Source organism: Typopeltis vanoorti, chromosome 6, assembly GCF_054136105.1.
Source record: "Typopeltis vanoorti isolate ZY-2024b chromosome 6, IOZ_Tvanoo_1.0, whole genome shotgun sequence".
NCBI lineage: Eukaryota > Metazoa > Arthropoda > Arachnida > Uropygi > Thelyphonidae > Typopeltis > Typopeltis vanoorti.
Window position 1 is genome coordinate 132,351,059 of NC_143554.1, and position 17,752 is coordinate 132,368,810.

At 36.9% G+C, this 17,752-nt stretch overlaps 1 protein-coding gene across 7 annotated transcripts in view; it reads right to left on the minus strand.

Annotated features, from left to right (window-relative positions):
- Positions 1-17,752, minus strand: part of Rab3-GEF (Rab3 GDP-GTP exchange factor) — a 1,186,669-nt gene that overhangs the window by 450,890 nt on the left and 718,027 nt on the right. For all 7 annotated transcript variants that reach the window (XM_090394443.1, XM_090394448.1, XM_090394444.1 and 4 more), the window contains one exon: positions 7,956-8,076. In XM_090394443.1, the coding sequence (XP_090250569.1) occupies positions 7,956-8,076 (121 nt within the window). The remainder of the gene's footprint in view (positions 1-7,955; positions 8,077-17,752) is intronic.

Consider the following 17,752-nt stretch of genomic DNA (forward strand, 5'->3'; position numbering starts at 1 on the left):
TATATCCAGACTTTGCGCGATTCCTAAAAGTAAGCACAATATACTAATTCTTCATGAAGAGGACACTTTTCGACATGTAAACATTACATCAGATTAGCATTAATAGCCTAGGTGTGCGTTTAAAATGCATACCCCTTTGAGCACTTTGAAAAGATGTAAAGAGGGCGCAGTGGGTCAAATTCCTACCATTCTAGTAGTTTTAACCTACTCAGAAGGCAAGACAGGGTGAGCTCTGAGACAATAGCACCTAGAGGCTGTGATTGGTTATTGTGTCAGCCAATCCAATTGAACGTTGTCATTTGTTATGGTTGCTATTTTTGTTTTCTGAGTTTCATCTGTTTTGCATGCATGAAGTGTGAACTGATGTGGTAGGCAAGTTTTTATATATAATATAGAGAAGTTTTTAATATATAATTTTCAATAAATTTATAACTTTTTTTACCCATATTTACAATGGGAAACATTGTCAAGTATTGTAGTCGAAGGAGGTAAGCTTCGTCCTCCTCTTCCATATTTTACACCTCTGAGTAATTCAAATATACCAGCCAAATATAGCATTCTCCTTCATTATTGTTTTTTAATATACAGTGTTTTAAAGCAAACACATTGTTCCCTACTCTGCACAGATTTGGCTACAATTGATAAATTAAAGTATTCAAAGTTATCCTACAATTAATTGCATTAGACGAATTAAGATGAGCACTGATGTGCTATACACTCTTAAAACTTTCATACATTATTAAAAATGCATTCATATGGTCAAACATGTGAATTGTAGCACGGGTTGCATAAGCCATGACAGCACACCCAACCAAAATGGGCACGTGACGCCACTGCTACTAACACTCCAAGATCCTTAGCCTGATCAGTTTCTTCTAGCATAATCCCACCAATGTAATATGACATTGGATATCTAGTCATTCCAAAGTGCATGACGTTGCATTTACTGAAATTGAACTGACATCCATTCACTTCCCATGCCTTCAATTCCAACTTATTCAAATCATTCTGCAAGTACTGCATATCAGCAGCATTCCTGATTACCCTACCTATCTTTGCATTATCATCAAATAGCTGTATGTCGCCTGTCAAATCTTCCCAATATCAATGTACAGAATGAATAACAGTGGATCATGGACTGATCTTTGTGGTACACCGCTAGTTACCTTAAATCTTGCAGACTCGCATCCCCTGTGTACCACTTTTTGATATCTGTCAGTCAGCCATCCTTTTAACCATGCTAATCTTTTATAATTCAAACCCAAATTCTCCAATTTATGCAACAGTCTTAGATGCTGTATTCTGTCAAAAGCTTTAGCAAAATCAAAAAGTATCACGGTATATCCATTTCCCCTTGTCTAATTCAATGGTAACATTATTATAGTGTGAGCAAGCTGTTAAAGCATGACCTTCTCTTAGTAAACCCATGTTGTTCATTGCAAAATAATGATTCATTGTTAACCTATTTCTGAATGCGAGCCCAATCCAAATTTTCCAAAATTTTCACCACCACTCCCGAGATACTGATTGGTCGATAGTTAGATACATCAGTCTTTGAACTACCCTTGTGCAATGGGATTACCATACATTCTTTCCCTTACTGCAGAATCTTCCCTGTTCTGAGACTCAAATTATATAGCCTGGTCAAACGAATAGCCAATTCAGTTGAACACTCTTTCAGCACCTATGTGAATATCCCATTATTCCCTATTGTTGAATTGTTATTCAGTTTGTGCAACAGTTCTAATACCTCCTCTTCATACACCTGAGTTTCTTAATTCAGTGAACAGATAGCAGTGAGCACAATGTTGCATAGCCCAGGTTAATAGCTTTTAGCAAAATGACCACAGTATCAAGGCCTTAAAAGGAGGAATGATAACTTCATTATCTCTGCTTGTTACTATGTGTTCTTTAGTAACCAAGTAATCATATGAGCTACCTTGGCAATATTAGCCATATGCCTTCTGAACTTCAACTTTCTATCTACTACCACCTCCAAATCTCTGGCAACCTTAATTTCCTGGAGTAGTGTTCTATCAATGTGGCACACAGCTTGTAATCTAATCATTACCATTTATTCATGCATGAATAAGAAAATATTATTATTATTATTCAGGCCTCCATGGAGTCAAAAGACTCATCGTGGAAAGTCGTTTTTAGGAAACACAAAGTTTATCATACCATGTTACAGATACCAAGCAATTTTAAACCTGGTTTTACTCCATTTTTCCCAAGTAAGCAAACAGACAAACATGTCAAGTTTGCACCTGCAATTTATGCAAGACTAGCTGATCCTACAGGTAGTTCCAGACCAAGGCAACTCATGGTAAAGGTGGAGAGAGCTCTGATCACTAATCTTAATATTTACCCTTAATGCCAAAACACATCTCCAAGAAGGGGATGTATGATGTTTTGTATTAAAGGCAAGGGGCCACTACCCAGACCGGTTTCGACCTTTATTGAGGTCTCATCAGTGGGAGCCAGGCTAGAAATACCAAGATTTAGTAATACAGAGCTCGTAAGTACTTTACCAAAACAAGTTACCATAAGGTGTAATAACCTTATTAAATAAAAATCTCAGGAGGAGATATAAATGTAGAAAGTATTTTTAACTTGGGTATAGTTATGTTACAGATACCAAGCAATTTTAAACCTGGTTTTACTCCATTTTTCCCAAGTAAGCAAACAGACAAAAATGTCAAGTTTGCGCCTGCAATTTATTATTATTATTATTATTATTATTATTATTCAGGCCTCCAAGGAGTCAAAAGACTCATCGAGGGAGGTCCTTTCTAAGACATAAAGTCTGTCAAGTCTCATCGAGGGGAGGTCCCCCCCTGAGAAACACAAAGTTTATCATACCACTCCTTAAACCCACTGACCGTTCTCGCTCCCACCACTCCATCAGGCAATGCATTCCACGGCTCAACCACCCTCCACACAAAGAAACCACTCCTTACCCTCTTGCTCACAGTTTCCTTTCATAACTTCCAGGGATGGCCTCTTGTCATCACTCCTTCCCGCTGATCAACCAAGCGAATGTCAACCCTGTAACCACCTCTCAACAGTTTAAAAGTCTCAATCATATCACCTCTCCTTCTTCTATCCACCAAACTCTGCAGTCCACATTCTCTCAGCCGATCCTCATAACTATCCTTGTACAGTCCTGAAACCATCTTTGTCATCTGTCTTTGTATCCTTTCCACAGTTAATTTATCCCCTTCAAATCCTGGGGACCAAATCTGAGAACAATAGTCCAAGTGTGGTCTGATCAGAGACTTATAGAATGATAACCCTCTTATCTCTGCAGGTCAGTGTCCTTCTCATAATAGCAGCAATCCTCTGTGTTACCTTCACCACCTTTGCAATATGTCCCCTAAACTTCAGGTTTCTATCAATCATCAACCCCAGATCTCTTGTCTCCCCTACTTCCTCCCATAGAGTATGCAGCATCCCATCGATGTTTCCCAAACCTCAAGACCTTACATTTTGCTGCATTAAACCTACACCCCCCATTCATTTAACCATCTATCTAGCTTATTTAAATCCTCTTGCAGGGCTACCACATCTGCACTATTACTAATAATCCTTCCGAGCTTCGCATCATCCGCAAACAACCGAATATCCCCCTGCAATCCACTGGCTATGTCATCGATATAAAGGTCAAACAATATAGGTCCTAGTACTGAGCCCTGTGGGACCCCACTTGTAACCCTCTGCCTCCTGGAAACTGCTCCACCATACACAACTCTCTGATACCCATCAGACAGCCAATCCTGAATCCAGTTGACCAATCTGACATCCAGACCCATGTGCTGCAACTTAAATATCAGCTTATCATGTGGCACCCTGTCAAATGCCTTCGCCAAGTCTAAGAAAATTGCAGTATATGCCTTTCCCTCATCTAATGCTCTTGTAACTTTATTATAAAAGGCTAGCATATTGCTAAAACAAGAGCGTCCTTTCACAAATCCATGTTGATTCTCACAGATAACATTACCCTCATCTGCCCAATGCTGTACACGGTCCCTCACTACTTTCTCCAAGATCTTAACAACTACTGATGACACACAGACTGGCCTATAATTAGACACTTCCAGTCTGTTACCACCCTTATGCAATGGCACTATCTTACCCTCCTTCCATTCCCTGGGCACCTTTGCCAAAGCCAGACTTTCATTGAAAAGCCACGTCAAAGGTATTGTCAATTCCCTAGCACATTCTCTCAAAACTCGTGGCGAAATACCATCCAGTCCCACAGCTTTACTGACATCCAGAGTACTCAGTATCTGAAACACACTCTCCTCCTGTACCTCCAGACCTCGTACCAGTCCTATCCCTCTAGCATTAAAACTGACTCCTCTAGGATGAAATACTCCAATAAAGTGTTCATTGAACAATTCCACTATGTCCTCTGCATCAGTCACTCTATTCCCATTTTTATCCCACAATATCATTCTTCCACAGTCATTTCTCCTCCTACTGGCCACATAACTAAAAAATTCCCTAGGATTTTCTTTGGATCTTAGGGCCAATCTCCTCTCATATTCCAGTTTCGCTTTCCTTACCACACGAGTCACTCTTCTGGCCTGTGTCTTATATTCCTCATGCATCTCTTCACCTGTCTCCTTATATCTCTTCCATAGCCTCTTTTTCGCATGCAATTCCTGTTTAATATTGTTTGTCATCACACTTTACTCCAAATTGCACCCTCTTCTTCACTCGTGGTATACAACTTACCATTGCTGATAACAAATATTCTTTCACAATTTCCCACGCACTGGTGATATCCCGGCCTTCCAATTCCTCCCTCCATGAAACTTCCCGAAGTTGACGTCTAAGACTATTATAATCACCTGCCTTATAATTCCACATAAGTTCCCGTCTCTTTGATACTCCTGCATGTCTATTCATTTTCCAAGTCAACACCATCTGGTCACTCTCTCCAACTGGTGGGAGAGACGTCAACTCAGTTATTATCAACTCTTCTGATGCTATAACCAAATCCAAAATTTTTGAACCTCTTGTTCCCTCTGTTACATGTTGCCTAAGACATTTGTCCCTCAAGAATTCTAGAAATTCCATTCCCCTATTGTTACATGCATCTTCCTCTCTCCAATTTATACTACTGAAGTTAAAATCTCCCATAACAATCATTCTTCTTGCACTTGCCAAACTTAGCTGTCTAAACATCTCCTGGTCCCCATCCTCTGTGCTCCTGGGTCTGTAGCAACACCCCACTAATTATCCTGTCTTGCCTACCTCTGCCTCACACCATACGCTCTCAAAATCATTTGTCTCACTTCCTTCCAAATTCTCCACTCTTAGAGGACATAGGTCATCACTTATCATAAGCAGCACCCCACCACCACACTTTCCCCTCCTATCCTGGCGAAAAATGCTATACCCAGCGACTTCTATTCCTGTTTTTATATTCCCTTCTGTCAACCATGTCTCAGTGATCGCAATAATTTTTGGCCAGGCTGATGCTATCTGTGCCACCAATTCCTCTCCCTTATTCCGGATTCTCCTGGCATTAGTATACAGCATATAAATGCCATTGTTTCTATACCCAGCATTATCCCTTCTAGACTCCACTGGGCTCAGTCTTACCTGACATTGTCTCCCTTCTCCCAAGTATCCATTCCCACAAGAGACCACCCCTGCTATCATCCTCCCTGGGACACACTGACTCGTTCAGAACAGCAATCTCTCCAGATGCCTACGTCCTTCCTCATTCAAATGTAAACGGTCTCTCGCAAACAACTCCTCTCTTTCCTCAAACGCACTCCAAGCATCCACATATACCAGTCCTCTCTTGTCACACATTCTCGCTATTATGCCATTCAATATCACTGCTCTTCTGCTCAGCTCATCATTATCATACCTAGGCAACACGCACACTATTTTTCCTCTCTCTGTCTTCTTCCGTACAGTCTCAAGCAAAAATCGCATATCTCTCGCTGCCCGACTTACATTACCACTCAAGTCATTCGTTCCTACCATCACAATCATCTCATCCACCCTTTCACTTCTCTTAATTGCCATAGCCACCCTTTCTATTGTTCCTCCTGGCAAACACTCCTCACGCATCCTATCTTGAACACCACGGATCATTGAGTCGCCATACATTATACCTCTTACATGCAAAAACAGTGGCTGGCACAGTGTCAAGAAGAGTCAATTCATCATTGGTTAGTCAGTCATCATTCATTATCAGAATGAATTCGCCTTCAGCCATATGCAAAAGTGTTGAGGGGTCTCACATCTGTAGTCAGACAGTAAAGTTATTCTTCAACAGTCATTCTTCCTCTTACTTGCTTCATAACGAAAGAATTCTTTGGGATTTCCTTTAGTCTGCTCATATAATTTTGTCTCATAATCTGATTTTGCCTTCCTCCATGATTGTCAACTTTCTCGTCTACTGAATTTGTCATGAATTTTGTTTTAGACATATTAATCTTTAAACCTGGAGGATATAAGCAGAGGAGTGAGATGCAGGTTCTTTACATGGAGAGTGATTAGCAAGTGGAATAATTTACCTTAAAGAGTGGTGAATGCAGAAACTGTGAATGGGTTCAAGGCACAGCTTGATAAACTTTTGGCTTGAGAGAGTGTACTGATTGATCCTCCCGCAATGAGTCCTTTGACTCAATGGAGACCAGATATTAATAATAATAACAATAACCTTTTTATCTGCTGCTTTCTTTGTTAAGGTCATTTGGCATTTCCTGAGTTTATTTTATTTTATTTTTGCTAAAAAAAAATGTCATCTGCAAAACAAATGAATGAATGAATGAGATTTTTTCCATTGATATTAATTCCATAGTTTTCCCATTAGACATCCCTAAAGAATTGTAATTTACTGCTAACTAACTCTGAATTGTGTGAGTTAATTTTAAAATCCAAAACAGAATTTCAGGAACTACGTATACTGAAAAACAATCCAAATATTAATGAAATTTTTACATTATATAAATTATAAATATGATTGGACATAAGAGCTCTTATATTATTTAAAATTATATTGACAGTGCCATACTGCAGGAAGTGGATGAGATTAGCGATTTGGGAGTGATACTTGATAGACTAAAGTTTAGAGGACATATTGATAGTGTTGCAAAGACTGCAAACGATAGTGCTACTATGATAAGAAGTACTCTAACATGTACAAATAAGGAATAAGGAAAATGATGTGCCACTGTATAAAGCACTGGTCAGACCACACTTGGACTATTGTGCTCAAATATGATCAGCTGGTTTTCATTGTGATGTAGAGACAATTTAGAGGGTCCAGAGGTGAGTGACTAAAACAATATCAGGACTTTGAACTACTGGCTATGGAGAGAGAGAGAGAGAGAGGTTGAAAAAATGTGGATTGCAGAGTTTAGTAGATAGGAGGAAAACAAGTGATATGATAGAGACAGTTAAGTTACTGAGAGGATTTTATTGGATTAATCCAGATGAGATCATTAAAAGAGTAGAAGGCAAGAGGGGGAAAAACAGAGGTTATCTCTGTTAGTTATGTAAAAGGGTGGTAAAGAGGGGTGTGAGGAGTAGTTTTTTACAATAAGAATTGTCAATGAATGGAATGCATTACTAGAATGTGTTGTTAATGCAAGGAGTGTTAAGGATTTTAAGATTGGGTATGATAAATATGTTGTCAGTTAAATAAATCTTCCACGATGAGTTTGCCAACTCCATGGATGGTGCAACACTACTACTACTAATAATAATATTTCAAAATAAAAAAAATTATTACTTCTTTTAAAAAAAAGGAGATGAATGATAATGTTTCTAAGATGGGAGGCACTACTACATAAAGTTTAAAAACCACTAATACTTATTCTTTGAGTTGTATTATTAAAAGATTTATAAGATTGAAAATCAGATTTGCAATGAGAGAGAAAAAGTGTAAAATGCAGCATTTTTTTGAAATGGACACTTTATTTTACCTTTCCATCATTTCCCCTGGCCCTTGATCCATGCCAACCATATCCCTTTCTTGAGAAACGGCATCTAGAAAGACATCCTCCCAAAATTGCATCTGATCCCAAAGATTTGAGCGGTCTTTACCTAAATATAGAACATAAACAAATACAGGTTTATCACTCTCATATTAATCTGAAGAGGTTCTCACTGTTTACATCTGATTTGAAAAACATACTAGAAACTTTCCAAAAATCTTAAAACTTCTTTTCATTTGCTAATTATAAAGATGAATGCATTATAAGATAACTTATTATTATATAAGGATATATAATTATATCCTTATAATTATGTACATTTATGATAAGTTTAATTAAAAAATCATAAAAGGCTAAAAAAATGTGTTCAACAACTGATCAGCTTATGATTAACAAGAATAGTGTGTAATTCCTCTATTATATAAAAAAAGATTCATCCAAAAGAAGACAAGAAAGTAAAATGTGAAAAATTATTTGGCTCAGTGCTATAGAAATCAGTTATTTCTTCTAATTGGGAAGAAAAAAGATACAAATAGCTAATTAACTATTAATACCTTATGGTTAAACAGAGTGATGGGAATGACCAAATAAAAATAATCAGGATAGTAAATTATTGTTAATCTATGGAACACATGATTATTTCAAATTCTTCTGATTGACAACAAAAATGTGAACTATTTCATTGATTTATTCATGTGTTTCATGAATCTTTTTATATTTTATACATTTCAATATATGGTAGCAGGGGTGGCATCTTGTAAGAATGGGTATTTAGGGAAAGGGGGACAACATCAGGTAACACTGAGTCCAGTGGGGTCTGGAGGGGATAATCATAGGAATAGAAGCAGTGACATTTTTATGCTTTATACTAATGCCAGGAGTATCCAGAATAAAGGAGATGAATTGGTGCAGCTGATAGCATCAGCTGTGCCAAAGATTATTGGGATCTCTGAGACGTGGTTGACTGAAGACAATATAATAACAAGAATAGAAGTAGCAGGGTACAGCATTTTTTTGGCAGGATAGGAAGGGAAAACGTGGTGGTGGAGTACTGCTAATGATAAGTGATGACTTACCTCTAAGAGTGGAGGCTTTGGAAGGCAGTGACACTAATGGTTTTGAAAGCATATGGTGTAAGGTAGAGGTGGGCAAGACAGGATATTTAGTGGGGTGTTACTACAAGTCAAGGAGCACAGAGGGTGGGGAGCAGTAGATGTTTAGGCAGTTGAGCTTAATACGTGCAAGAAGAATGATTGTTATGGGAGATTTTAAGTGAGTACTATAAGTGGGAAGAGGAAAATGCATGTAGTAATAAGGGAATGGAATTTCTTGAATTCTTCAGGGACAAATATCTTAGGCAACAACTAAACAGAAGGAGCAAGAGGTTCAAGAGTTTTGGATTTGGTCACAGCGTCAGAAGAGCTGATAATAAGTGAGATGACATTTCTCCCACCAGTTGGAGAGAGAGAGTGACCATGTGGTTTTGACTTGGAAGATGAATAGACATACAGGAGTATCAAAAAGGGAATGTATGTGGAATTATAAGGCAGGTGATTATAATAGTTTAAGATATCAACTTGGGGCAGTTCCATGGAGGGCAGAATTCCATGGAGAGCAGCAATATTAAGCTGTGTTCCACAAATGATGAAGAGGACACAATTTGGTGTAAAGTGGATGACAAACAATATCAAACAGGAACTGCAGGATGAAAAAGAGATTATGGAAGAGATATAAGGAGAGGAGGTGGAGAGTAGATGCATGAAGAATATAAGACTCAGGCCAAGAGAGTGACTAGTATGGTGCAGAAGGTGAAACTGGAATATGAGAAGAGATTGACACTAAGATCCAAAAAAATCATAGGGAATTTTTTAGCTGTGTGGCAAGTAGGAAATGATTGTATCTCCTATTGTGAGATAAAAATGTGAATAGAATGACTGATGCAGAGGACATAGTGGAGTTGTGTTCAGTGAACACTTTATTGGAGTATTTCATCCTGGAGAAGTAAGTTTTAATACTAGAGGAATAGGGCAGGTTCGAGGTTTTAGCTGTACAAGAAGAGAGTGTGGCTCAGTATTTGAAATACACTCTCCTCTGACTCGGTAAAGCTGTGGGATTGGATAGTATTTCACAACGAGTTTTGAGAGAATGTGCTAAAGAACTGACAGCTCCTTTACTCTGGCTTTTCAATGAAAGTCTGGCTGTTGGAAAGGTGCTCAGGAAATGGAAGGAAGGTAACATACTGCCATTGCATAAGGGTGGTAGCAGACCGGAAGTGTCTAATTCTAGGCCAGTTTGTGTGTCATCAGTAATTGTTAAGGTGTTGGAGAAATTAGTGACGGATTGTATACAGCATTGGGCAGATGAGGGTAATGTTATCTGTGAGAGTCAACATGGATTTGTTAAGGGGCACTCTTGTTTTCGTAATATGCTAGCCTTTTATAATAAAGTTAGAAGAGCAATTGCTGAAGGAAAGGCATATACTGCGATTTTTTTTGGATTTTGCAAACGCATTTGACAGGATGCCACATGATAAGCTGATATTTAAGTTGCAGCACATGAGTTTGAATGTCAGGTTGGTCAACTGGATTCAGGATTGGCTGTCCGATAGGTATCAGAGAGTTGTGTATGGTGGATGGTTACAAGTCGGGTCCCACAGGGCTCAGTAATGGGACCTGTATTGTTTAACCTATATATATCAATGACATTGTCAATGGATTGCAAGGGGATATTCAGTTGTTTGAAGATAATGTTAAGCTGGTCAGGGTTATTAGTATTAGTGCAGGAGTGGCAGCCCTGTAAGAGGATTTCAATACACCAGATAGATAGACAAAAGAATTGGGGTACCAGTTTAATGCAGCAAAATAAAGTCTTGAAGTTTGGGATGCATCAATGGGAGGCTACATACTCGATTGGAGGAGCTGTACTGGAGGAAGTAGGGAAGACAAGAGATCTTGGGGGTGATGATTGATAGAAAACTGAAATTCAGAGAGCATACTGCAAAGGTAGTGAAGGTAACCCAGAGGATTGCTGCAATACTGAGAAGGACACCGACCTGCAGAGGTAAAATAGTTATTGTTCCATTGTATAATATCCTGATCAGACCACACTTAGACTACTACTGTTCTCAAATTTGGTTCCCAGGATTTGAAGGGGAGAAATTAATTGTGGAAAGGGTACAGAGGCAGATAACAAAGATGGTTTCAGGACTGTACAATGTTAGTTATGAGGATCAGCTGAGGGAATGTGGACTGCAGAGTCTGGTAGATAGAAGCAGGAGAGGTGATATGATTGAGACTTTTAAACTGTTGCGAGGTAGTTATAGGGTTGACACTTGGAGAGTTCTTTCGCTTGGTGGAACAGCAGAAAGGAGTGATGATAAGGGACCATCCCTGGAAGTTACGAAAGTAAGCTGTGAGCAAGAGGATGAGGAATGATTTCTTTGTGTGGAGGGGTAGTTGAACCTTGAAATGCATTGCCTGATAGTGGAGAGAGCAAGAATGGTCAATGAGTTCAAGCAGTGATATGACAGACTTTGTGTTTCCTAGGAAGGACCTTCCTTGATGAGTCTCTTGACTGCATGGAAGCCTGAATAATAATAATAATAATAATAATAATATACTATTATTTAAAAAGATAATTCAGAGTTCTTTGATGACAGCCCACTTCTCTTACTATGTATTATTTGTGGGGATAACTTGCTTAGAAAGATTCTATTTAGGTATACAGAAATATGTTAAGTGACGAAGATACAAAATTGTAAACTATTTCTTGTCTAAAAATCTAATAAATTACTAAAGTTGCACATAAAATGAATTTCAAAGTACTACTTCTATCAAAGATGTATTAGTGCCTAAAGTAATAATTGTTTTCATTTTGATCAATGTATTGTTGAAATAAAACTTACACAAAGACAAAGAGTAACTGCTTGGTTTCCTTTGAGAAAGTTCAGAAGCTATGTTCCCAAAAGAAATGTTTTCATTTATTTTTATGGCCATTTTTGCCTGCTTTCGTTTAGGAGTGACACTTTTTTTTAAAGTCATTGACTTACTCAAAAATTCTTAGGGCATTACAGATGTGTTTTAGAGACAAATATATGCAGAATAATAGAGGAAGAAAATTTGCACATACCTTGTTTGGATGTTGTTGTTGTTGTTGTTTGGTTGTCTTCATTCTGTGATGTGCATATTTCTGTTGTGGGCTGTTAAAAGGGAAGGGTTTTTTTTTGGAAAAGTGGGTGGGGGTGAGGCAAAGTGGGAGAATTAGTTTGAAATAACCTGGTTTTTTTTAAAATAACATATACATATATATTATTTTAAAAAATAATATATATGTATATATTATTTTTTAAAATACACCCTTAAAAATAATATATATATATATATATATATATATATTATTTTTAAGGGTGTTTTTTTAAGAGGAAAGATTTATGGGAAAAGGGCCAGGGAGAAAGTTAATGGCGTGCGAGCCATTTCGACCTTGTGTCATCATCGGAACATCTTGGATGACACACGGTCAAAACAAGTCGCACCCCGTTAACTCTCTCCCCGGCCCCTTTTCCCATAAACCCTTCCCCTTCCTTAAAAAAAGCACCCTTAAAAAAATAATATATATATATATTATTTTAAAAAAAATAGGTTTTTTCAAACAAATTCTCCCACTTTGCCTCACCACCCCCACACACTTTTCCAAAAAACCCCATTCCCTTTTTAACAGCCCACAGCAGAAATATGCACATCACAGAACGAAGACAACCAAACAACAACTTCCAAACAAGGTATGTGCAAATTTTCTTCCTCTATTATTCTGCATATATTTGTCTCTAAAAGACATCTGTAATGCCCTATGAATTCTTGAGTAAAAAAGCCAATGAGCCAAGTCACTCCTAAACGAAAGCAGGCAAAAATAGCCATAAAAATAATAGTTTTTAAGAGGAGTAACATGGGAATTTTTCCAGAAATAATACCTGTTTTTGTTTATTTTTGCCAGATAGATAGGAAGATGTTTCTATTTCTTTGGTAACTGACATTTAGCCTTTCCCACATTTCCAAAAGCTGCCTTAAACTAAGAATCTAGAGAAGACTACTCTGCAAATGTCTTGTAGCTCTCATGGGGTTCAAATATATCCATTAAAGTAAGCTTTAATTACTGCTCTAGTATCAGAGCAGAGCTTATAATTTTTCACAGAGGAATCTTTTTCTCTCAAAAACTGTATTTTTTTATCTTGCATACAGGCAAATCAGTCATAGAACACATCATTAATAGATAAAATAGTATTAATAGTTATAGATAGCATAATGTACTGTGTAGATGGAGGATTAAGTGGTAAAACCATGAGATGTTTGATGCAACCTTCCTACAATGAGTCCTTGGATTCCATGCTCGAGGTGTCATATAATAATCCCTCCATTGCTGTAGAATAATTTTTACAAAAATGCATACTGTTAAATCGTTCGAAAATCTGAATCCATCTAACAGTGAAATTCACTCCGAGGATCAACATATGTGTAATTGTAAATGGTGCTTTAATAAATGAGTAATCATAATGACATCAATAATATCTCATTAGTTGCCATTATCAGGCAAGGTCATATCAAAAACAGGAAACCCGAAAAGTAAATGTAAAAACACAAGTTTAATTTTGCAATATACATTAGATAAAACTAAACTTCTGATTTACAACTGACAAGCTACAGTTGAGAGTACTGGCATGATCTCAGCCAATTTGGCAACATACTGGCTCTGGTTAAACCATACACTTCATTCTGACACAGAACTAAAGTTGATTAATAAAATTGAAACTAGTAATCTGCAACTTCTTAACAGAAGTGCTTAACATTAAATTTTTCAGTCAATGTAAAAGGACATGAAAGCTTCATCCCAGCTGAATTCATGAGACATATTCAAAGAATGGGCTGAGAGATTCAGATTTAGAAAACTTAATCCTTTATCCAAGTGTACAAAAACAAGGTTTGCATGTGAAGTATATTCACAATAAGGCTAAGTGTGTATAGAGACTGATGATGTCACAGGATTAAAGAATATAATTTCTTGTTAAGTATAATTTACTTTCTAAGTTAAAAAATTTTCTACAACGGCTCTGATCAAGCGCATTTTAATAATAATGTGATATGCATTTTTATTACTTGTATATTAGAAATATACAACTTTGAATTATTTGAACCTTGGTATTTTCCCGGGTCTGGTTCCCACTGACAAGACCTCAATAAAAGACAGGACAAACCAGTCTGGATTATGACAGTATGCTTTGCATTATGGAATACAAAAACAATTGATGTGAAGACATCAGCTTCTATATACAAGTGGCCTAGTCATGAAGATGCTTGATGTGCAAACCTTGTTTGCTTATACTTGGAGAAAGGCTTATATAGGTATATATAACTTCTTGGCAAGTATAATTTATTTTCTAACCAAATGAAAAAACTTTCTGTTACTGCAATAAGTTGAGAGATCCCTCTTATGTAGAACAGGATAAGTTCATTCCTGTACATCCTGAGTTGTTTCTTTATTATATTTGGGGTAGAATGGAAGACAATTTTTTCTTCTTGTACTTGTAACTATTGCATAGGAGTCGTTTAATTCACTGTTCATTATCATCATCATCAAATTCCTGACATGTACCCTCAAGAGGTGTACAGGATATTATGATAGTACTACATGAAAAACTTACATCATTACTAACTTCCTATCAACAATTTTCCTCCAAATCAATCTGTTATCTGTCAAGACTCCAACATTCATCATCATCATGCTTGTCAAGGATTTAGGTCTATAGTGGCCTGTTCCGGCCTTAGAAGTCATTGTTGAATCTCTTAAGAGAATGTCCTGGTTTTCTTTTTCCTAATAGTTTAAGGCTTTTTGTAATCTTTCTGTTTTCATTCTTTCAACATATTCCATCCATTTATGTTTATATTTTTTTAATTTTTTGTATTACTGATTCCTGGTTTAATTCTTTCATAATTTCTTCGTTTCTTTTGTGATCGAACAGAGTATACATTGCAGTTATTATTTATTATTTGTAATTATTATTTGGTCATCAGCAAAAAGGAGAGTTCACAGTAGGAGAAAGTTTAATACCTTGGTGGAAATTTTTATTCCAGTTTATTATTATTTCATTTAGATAAATATTAAAAAAGAGGTGTTGAAAGGGGACATCCCTGTCGGACTCCTTGGTTTATCTGTCTCGTATATGATAGCACATGATTTAATCTTATTTGTATTTGATTATTTTCATATATACTTATGACAGCTTCTTTTAGAATATTATTTGGTATTTCTCTTTTTTTTAATATGTTAAATAAAATGATTCTTTTAACTTTGTCAATGCTTTTTCAAACTCAATAAATGTAATATGTGTTTCTAAACCGTATTCTCTCCTTTTCTCAATTATTCATTTTAGGCAAAAGGATGGGTCTATACATGATCGTCCTTTTCTAAATCCATTCTGTACTTCTAAAATAAAGTTTTCAAAATATTTTATTAGTTTGTTATTTAAAATTCTGCTATATATTTTGTACACAGAAGTTCAGCATACTTATATCTCTATAACAGGAATTCCTGGTTGGCCGAGTGGTTAGCATATCTGCACTCCAGCCAAATGGCTCCAAGTTCGAATCCCGCCGTGGGCATGGATGTTTGTGATTGTCTGTGAAAATACTAGTGGTGGTTGGTGGTAGATGGCGTTGGTATATATGATGAAAATAGTTGCTGTTCATTATAGTTGGCGGACTGAGTGGCAGAGACGGAGAGTTGTAGAGTTGGTGCCCTCCCTCGATGAGTCTTTAGACTCCCTGAAGGTGTCATGTAATAATAATAATCATTTTTAGGATCATCTCTACTACCTTTTTTATGCTTTTTTCCATTCTGTTGGTGGGCTACTAGTTGAATATATTTTATTTAAAAATAATAGGAGGCTTTAAATACTTTACACTAACCACTCAGCCAGCCAGGCAGGCCAGGCTGAGTGGTTGGTATATCCATTCTCCAGACAAAAGGCTGCGGGTTCGAATCCCGCTTTGGGCATGGATGTTTGTGATTGTCTGTGGAAATACTAGTGGTGGTGGTCAGCGGTAGATAGTGTTGGCATAATTAGTGGATTGGGTGCTGGAGACAGAGTTGTACAGCATGTGCCCTCCCTTGATGAGTCTTTGAACTCTCTGGAGGTGTCAAATAATAATAATAATAATAATAATTGGTTTAATCCTTTATCCAAGTGTAAGCAAACAAAGTTTGTGCCTGAAATATTTTCAGGACTGGGGCAACTCATTAGTATCACCACCTCTGGGTCATCCTCCCACTGACGAAACCTCAATAAAGATCGAAACCGGTCTGAGGAGTGATCCTTTCCATAATGCAGAGCATTCTACATACCCATAAGGATATGTGCTTTGCATTATGGGATACTAAGGCAAGTGATCAGAACTTATACCACCTTTACCATGAGTTGCCCCAGTCCTGAAAATATTTCAGGCACAAATTTTGTTTGCTTACACTTCGATAAAGGATTAAACCAAATATGTAATTTTACTTGGCTACAAATACGTAGCCAAGTAAAAAAACTTCCATCAATAGGAGTCTTTCTTTGAACTTTATATAATTCTGAACCTAACTTATCTTCTCCAGGTGATTTTCCATTTTTTGTTTCTTTCAGAATGATTTTTAATTCTTCTTTAGTTATTTCCTTTTCATTAAATGTTTGCCAGCTATCTTTTTTTGAAATATTTATCTGTCCACAGTTCTGTATAGAAATTCTTCTAATTTCAATTTGGTGTTTAATTTTGTTTTCTTTAGTATATGTACTTAAATGTTTCAAAATTTTATATACATTGGGTCTTATTTTATATAAATCATGTTCTAAATTGGAAACAAATTTGTTACTTCATTCTCAATGTCTTTTTCTGACTTCTCTTCTAGCTATAGTTCTTATTTTTTTATATTCATCATTTTATATTTCATCTTCTAATCTTTTTCTGCCTAACCATTTATGATAGTCTTCTTTTTACATTTTGATTATTTCTTTGATTGTATCATCCCATAGCTTCAGTTCTTTCTTTTTATTGAATTTTTTGGTCTTTCCTAAGCTTATATTTGCTGCTGTATTCAGTACCATTTTTATATTAAGTCATTCTATTTCTTCATTTCGTTTTATTTTATCTACATATTATTATTATTATTATTGTTCCGGGCAACTCCAAGGAGTCAACAGACTCATCGAGGGAGGCCCTAACATCATGTCAAGAACAACTATTTGACATTCACACAGTATCTATCATACTTTGCCTTGAACTCATTCACGTTCGTAGCACCCACAACAGACTCTGGAAGCTTATTCCACTCATTCACTACTCTCCAAGTAAAAAACCTAGCTCTAACACCCTTGTCAACCTCGCTCTTGCCCAGCTTCCATGCATGGGCCCCTAGTCCTCGCACCACCAGTCATATTTTCAAAAATATCTTCTGAATCAATCTTATAGAAACTCTTTAGTAATTTGAATGTCTCAATCATATCACCCCTCCTTCGCCTATCGACCAATTTCTGCAACCCACAAATCTTCAACCTATTCTCATAAGGTTCATTCCACAGACCTGCTATCATCTTGGTCACTCGTCTGGATCCTCTCCACTTCCTACCCATCACGAAGAAACCCTGGTGCCCATAACTGGGCACAGTAGTCCAGATGGGGTCTTATCAAGGCACGATACAGAGGAACAACAACTTGTTTGTCTCGGCATGTTAAAGTATTTTTCAGAAGCCAAGTGATTTG